The sequence below is a fragment of the Neophocaena asiaeorientalis genome, unplaced genomic scaffold (genome assembly GCF_003031525.2).
Source record: "Neophocaena asiaeorientalis asiaeorientalis breed wild unplaced genomic scaffold, Neophocaena_asiaeorientalis_V1.1 scaffold1, whole genome shotgun sequence".
Lineage (NCBI taxonomy): Eukaryota > Metazoa > Chordata > Mammalia > Artiodactyla > Phocoenidae > Neophocaena > Neophocaena asiaeorientalis.
Window position 1 is genome coordinate 4,231,515 of NW_020171981.1, and position 6,422 is coordinate 4,237,936.

The window sequence follows — 6,422 nt, forward strand, 5'->3', positions numbered from 1 at the left end:
AAAAATATCAAGAGGCTGGAGCCCTGAAGGACGACAGTGCTCCGACCTAGGTGTGGTGTCCAAAAGAATGCTGCATTATAACCACCAGGGAAATGATAAAAAGTTCATGTTCACGATTGCCCGGCCACATGACCGGCGCTGGCCAATCGCTGGATTCAACCACTCATAAACTTCTATCACAAAGTTGTAAATTTTCATAAAACAACAAGGAATTTATTGCATTTCTTCATGGCTGCTCCACCAGCAACGCTTTTCTCAGTCGCCATCTTCTTTTCTTCTCCTTCTCGATTTTTGGGGAAACCCCAATCTGAGAAAGGGTGCGATTTGGGGTGTGGGCAATCAGGCGGAGGAGACACAAGCATCCAGCTGGGAGGGGGGTTCTTTTTGGAACCTCCCTATTCTCACAGGAGTTCTGTCCCCTCTTCTAGTAAAAATTCACCCCAAAACCTCCACACAGGGACCATTCTAAGGCAATCTGGGGGTGAGTTAGGAGCAGCAGCTAGTGTCCAGAGTTGCCACTTGCATCAGGGCAAAATGAAAGCTTCAGTGCCCCCTTTCCCACCTCTGAATGCCCCCCTCACTCCGAGCACTATAAATGGCGGGAACCCCACCTGTGAAGCTTGTAGCACTGCCGGTGTGGGGCCCTAGATCTCCTAGGGCCTACTTTTTGCCCCAAAGAGGCTAATGGGGGCCAAGGCGGACACTCTAGCCACTGGATGCTTGCCTCTGCACCCCAGAAATTGGAGGAGGGTAAAGCCGGACCCTTGACTCTCCCACCCAAATGCCCACACGCCCAGGTTCCCAGGGACAACTCCCTGTGCTCTGCGGGGGGCGGGTCTGCGATCATTAATGAGGGAACTGAAGGTTTAGGAGCCTTTTACTTACAAATTCAGATTAAACAGATTCTCCTAAAACACGCTTCCTTCCAACCCTCTTCCCCTTCTCTGTCCCGATGCCCGATCTTTAAATTTAAATAATTCAGGGTTTATAATCGAATAGACACTAAAAATCAACTCCGCAGGTCTAGCTACGTAGGCACCGTCCTCTGGGTATTTATCCCTCAATCAAGGGGGTGTTTTGGAGACAAACAACAACCCAGATTCACCCCAGGTTTCCCAGGTCCCCTGAAATATGCCCGAATTTTGAATTGAGCTACCAGCGCCCAAATGCAGGAAAGGAAATAACCTCCCACGCACACAAATGTTTTTCTTTTTTCTCTTTCTCTGTACTCCGGAGAAGATTCCAGGTTGCCAGCACAGCGGACAGCGGGCAGAAAGGCTCAGAGGCAGCCCGCGGAAGGCGGGCGGCCGGGCTCAGAGCAGCAGGGATGCGGCCACAGCCGCCGGGTAGTTCGCACCGCTCAGCTTCTCGCTATCGGCGCTCATTTTCTTCCCCCAATTTCAAGTTTTACTTGGGTCGCTGGGTCAATTTAGAATAAGATAAATTAAAATAAATGAAAGTAAAATAAATTTCAATACAATAACCGAATAGCTCTTGCGGAAAATGTTTGCTGACCGAGCGGAAAGCCAGGAGCATCTTGACGTTGGAGGCCTGATTGGGCGGCCGGGAGATTTTTGCTCGCCGGTCTGGCCTCTGCCCAACGCTGCCCGCCCGCCGGCGCGAGAAGGGGGAGTGGATTTGGGTGGTCACCTTCCCTTTCCTTCCGCTCCTTCTTCGCTTGAGGCCTAGCACTTCAGATTTCAGCTCCATATTTGTGCCTCGGCGGCGCCGAGCCACAGCCTGGTGTGAAGGCCTGAATGAGGAAGAGTTTGTGGAACCGTGGGGGGTTTGTTTTTTGTTTTGTTTCGTGAATGTGTGCGACTGGGCATGTGGACTCAAGGACGTGTTTACTTGGGGGCAAATGTGAATCTGTGTGTTTTATGAGCCAATGTGTGAGTGTACCCTGGTATGTATAAATATGTCTGTGAGTATGAATGTGGGTTTACTCGTGTGAGTGAATGTGAATGCTATGTGTTCTGGGCAGGGTTTGGGATGTGTGAATGCCTGTATGTTTATTTGTGAACATATGAATATGGATGTTTGTGACTGTGTGTGACAATGTATATATTTATTTATGTGCGGTGTCAGCCTGTAAATAGGTGTGGTTGGGTGCATCTGCGTGTCAATATGTGTAAAAAAATGTAAAGGGAATGTGTGTGTGTGGTATCCGAGGTTCACTAGTTGGCAGCCCCCAGAGCAAGGGGCACAAGAAAAAAGAGGAGGCCCCAGCACAGAAAGAAATGGGCCAGCAGCAGAAGTTGGAGCAAAGGGGCGCTGGGATGCATGACTATCCCTCACCCCCTCCCAGCCTTAGGGAGACACAGAAAACAGGGGATCTGTTTATTTTTAATTGCTTTTATTTCTCCATCCTTCAGATACACATAGAATGCAAAGAGAATCACAGGGGCTGGTGGGAGCAAGGAGCAGCGGGCAGGCCAGGTGCACAGAGGGGACACTTGAGCTAGTTGGTGGGTCCTTAGGGCTCCCTAAGGCCCCTTCAGTGCCACTACTGGGAAGGGGGGGTTGCTCAGGAAGCCGGGGAACCACACATGTTATTCCAGACCCACAGACCACACAGACAGCGTCAAAGATGGGGCTTACAAAACAGCAAGATTTTACCAAAGACCTTAACAATTAGCAACATAGAAAAGGGGAGGCAAATTCCAGAAAGCTACAGAACAGGTAGATGATGTCCTTCCCATACTGTACAAAACCTGATGGACTTTCCTATAGGTAGTATTTTTTTTCCAGTGTTAAGAAACCAAAATTTCACCTTCTCTCCTTGAAAAAAATTAACTGCTTTCCATTTAAATAGTTTTTTTTCTCCTCCCTATTTGACTTGAGTTTCCTGGTTCAGTTCCCAGAGCTGGGTTTCTCTCTCTCTCTTTCCCTTTTTCGTCTCTCTTCCTCTGCCCTTTCTCTGTCCCTCACTCTTCTTCGTCCTCCTCCGCCTCGGCCTTGTCCTGCCTGGTGGCCCCGGGGCCCGCTGTCTTGTTCTCTTTCTTCCACTTCATGCGGCGGTTCTGGAACCAGATCTTGATCTGTCTTTCGGTGAGGCAGAGCGCGTGCGCGATCTCGATGCGCCGCCGCCGCGTCAGGTAGCGATTGTAGTGAAACTCCTTCTCCAGCTCCAGGGTCTGATAGCGGGTATAGGTCTGGCGACCTCGCTTGCGGTCGGTCCCTGCGCAGGTTATTTGCAGGAGAAAAATCAGTGAGTGAGGAACGAGCCATGAGAGTGCTCCCCTCCCTCTTGGACCCTGTATGCAGTTTGGCATCGGTGGTTGGAAGAGCTTATTTCCCATTACATCAAATTGTCACTATCCATACCCCAGCCTATGCCTGCCATCTTTCCTCAACGTGCAGACCTTTCTACAGGCCTCCCAAGGCAAACACTCCCATCTTCCACCCAGGAAGTCTTCTAGTCTAGGGCTTCTGAACACAAGGTCTAACCTGCTGGCTTTTGAAGGCCCTGTGCCTAAAGGGGTGTGTATGTGGGATGAAAGGCAGTTAATCCTCTGGGACCAGGGACCCCAAGTCTCCCCTTTTGCATGCTGACTCTGATGGTCTGTGGGGGTACAGGACAACACAAACCATGCAAGTGACCCCGGAGTGGGACTCTAGGCCTGGCCTGAGGGCTTTTCCCAAAAAGAAAAGGAGACAAAGAGCCTCACAGGTCCAGTCTTCCCCCGCCCCCAGCCTGTTGTGGAATGAGGAGGAGGTGAGAATTTGCAGACTTCCTTGGAGCGTGGAGTCAGTTGGAGAGCAACTGCCTTCTGATGACTATTTTCCAGTGAGTGGCTGAGGTTCAGACAGGGCCAGGCTGTCCTGCCTGCCCACCTGCCCAGACAACCCAGCCCTCCAAAGCAATCTTTGGGCCTCCAGGAAGGCACAGAGGGAGAGGAGAGACAGCAGCCTGGGTTGGGGTAGAACATTCAGTATCTGGCTGGTGGGGGCTGAAGGGCAGGGAAGAGATTCCCAGGTTAGGCCCCAAACCCTGAGGAGGCTTGGAGGAGGTGCTGGTGCCAGCCCTCCTAGGAAGGAGACAGTGGGAGGAGGGGCTAGGGGCCCTAATTTCAAGTCAGATAAAAGCCAAGCTGAAATGTTTATGAGCAGAAAAATTGGGGCTTTAATAAATCAGCTGGAAAGCCAGTTGAATTATGAAGCAGGTAATGGGGAGCATGACCACGAATACTGAAAATGTAAGAGCTGGGCTCTCCTGGCCCTCAACCCTGGCTGGATTGGGAGCTTCCGACCACAAGTCTTGGGTCTTCTGGACCTTGAGATTGGCCTCTGAGTCCAGGACAACATTATGAAGGTTGTCTGGGACAGGCTTGTCAGGAGACCCCACGGAGCCCCTGGTCTCTTGGGGTTCCTGCAGCAGCTTCCTCGGTGGCCTGCACTCTCTCTTGATTTGGCTTTTTGGAGTCCTAGTGTCTCCCCCAAGAGGACATCACCCTTCTGGAACGACACTTGCAAACTAGTTGGCCAGTTCTCCAGGGGTGCTAGGAAGGGCACCTGAGGAAGCCAGCTGTACTCCCCTGAGGCCTCTGCTCCTTTCTCTAGTTTCTCTAGTTCTCCTGCCTCCCGTTTCCCAAGTTTACTGGGGGTCAGGAGCCTGCTCTCTCTTGGCCTCAGCCCCTCTCTCTCCACCTGCCTCTCTGGCTCTGTGTCCCTGGCTGAATCCTCATCACCTCTCACACCCCCTCCTCCCACCAGGCCCCTAGAGCCCACCTCTAATTGTCCAGAAGGGAATAATGGGGGAGCGGGGTTGGCTGGGAAGAAAGAGGGAGGGGAGAACTGCTCAGCGCTGCAGCCCCCTCCCCTAGACCTTATCCAAGCTGGGGCTGGGGGACACACCCAGAGTTGAGATCCCCGGCTGGGGAAGGGAGAAGGGAGGGGGGAGATCCTAATGGCTATTCTCTGCAAACCCCAGTCTTCCTCCGCAAGACAAACGGCCTCCTCTCCAGCCCGTGCCGGCGCGGCTGATAAATATTTAAAGCTAAAAGGCCGGGAGGAAGGGTGGGGGGAGTGGGCTGGGGGCTCAGAGCGCCGCGGCGTCGGCGGAGAGGGATCCGCTAGGGAGGCAGCGAGCGAGCCTGAGAGCACCAAGCAAAAACGGGAATGGGGGCGGCGCGCCGGGTCGCAGCTCGGGGTGGGGGGCCTCGTCCCCAGGGCCGACCTCCTACCAGGAGCACTCTGGACAAGGAGAGGGGCACTTGGCCGGGAAGGGGGCGCCTTCCGGGGAATGTGCCCGGGCCACTGCGGCTCGGGACCGCTCGGGACTGCTCGGTGCGCGGCGTTACCTGAGCTTCGCATCCAAGGGTAGATCCGGAAGTTACTCTCGGCCGCCAAGTCCGAGTCCCTCTGCTCCTTGGCGCCCGCCGCCTTGGCAGAGTCGCCGGGACACACCCCGGAGAGGCTCTGCTCAAAGGGTGCGCAGTGCATGTTGAAGGAACTCGGCTCGAGCCCGTAGCCGGCCGCGTAGACGCCGGCTGCACTCTGGCCCGCCATGCCCCCCCCGCCGGGGTACAAGCCCTGCATCGAGGCGGCGAAGGAAGCGCCCGAACCCGCTCCATAGCCCGGGCGCTGGGGGTTGGAAGCAAACGCACAAGAAGTTTGTTCGGGGAAGGCTCCGGTAGCGAAAACCGAACTTGCGGCTGGATATTTAGAAAATAAAGCATTCGCATAATACAATGAACTCATAATTTGGCCGGATGATTTGTAGGCAGGGACGTTTTAGTGTCGGTTTTACGAGATTCCTTGATATATTACAGAATTAGAGTCCAGATTTACACCAAAAAGGACCCCCTTTTTCCTCTCTGCACCACGTGACCCCCGCCCACGTGACGTCCCCTCTGCCAATAGCCGGGCAGCCTCCCCACGGCTCCCGGTAATGTGGAAAAAATTGTGTGGCGTTGGATTTATAAAATATGATCAATAATGAATGAGAAAACCAGGCCCTGTGGATTAGGGCTGGGGGCTCAAGGGCCGCTGTCGACCCCCGTGGGCTGGAGGAAGCTTGCAGGCGAGATTTGGGGAAGAAGGGATTGAGTGGAAGGGAAAATAAATAACCTCCGGGAGCGATCCTTGTTGTCACCCCCTCCTCCCCAGCCCGTTACCCAGCCAGAAACAAACGCAGGGATTGCATACAACCGGGTGAGTGGGTGGGTGGGGGCAGGCCAGGTCTTTATTAATCCGGACCACTTCAGCCTGTCTGGGCCTTTGAGGGAACTTAGTCCGGAATTGGTCCGTTTCTCCCGAGGTGAGCCTGGCCTCAAGGCTCGCTCTCTCTCTCTGCCCCAGACGGGCAGGGACGGAGTGAGGTTTCCTGGTTGCTCCCAGAGGCGCGGAATCCAGCCTGCGGGCGTTGGATGCTGCGGTTTCTGGTGGCTAAGAAATAAAAAAAAAAGGTTTGAAAATTA

The 6,422-nt window shown here is 53.8% G+C and overlaps 1 protein-coding gene across 1 annotated transcript; it reads right to left on the bottom strand.

Moving 5' to 3' along the window:
* Positions 1-2,339: 2,339 nt before the first annotated feature.
* On the bottom strand, positions 2,340-5,802 carry HOXB7 (homeobox B7). Its single transcript, XM_024746244.1, has 2 exons — positions 5,304-5,802; positions 2,340-3,181 (listed from the first exon to the last, which is right to left on the bottom strand). The coding sequence occupies exons 1-2, from the start codon at positions 5,701-5,703 to the stop codon at positions 2,928-2,930; spliced, it is 654 nt and encodes a 217-aa protein (XP_024602012.1). The 5' UTR covers positions 5,704-5,802; the 3' UTR covers positions 2,340-2,927.
* Between the last annotated feature and the right edge of the window lie 620 nt (positions 5,803-6,422).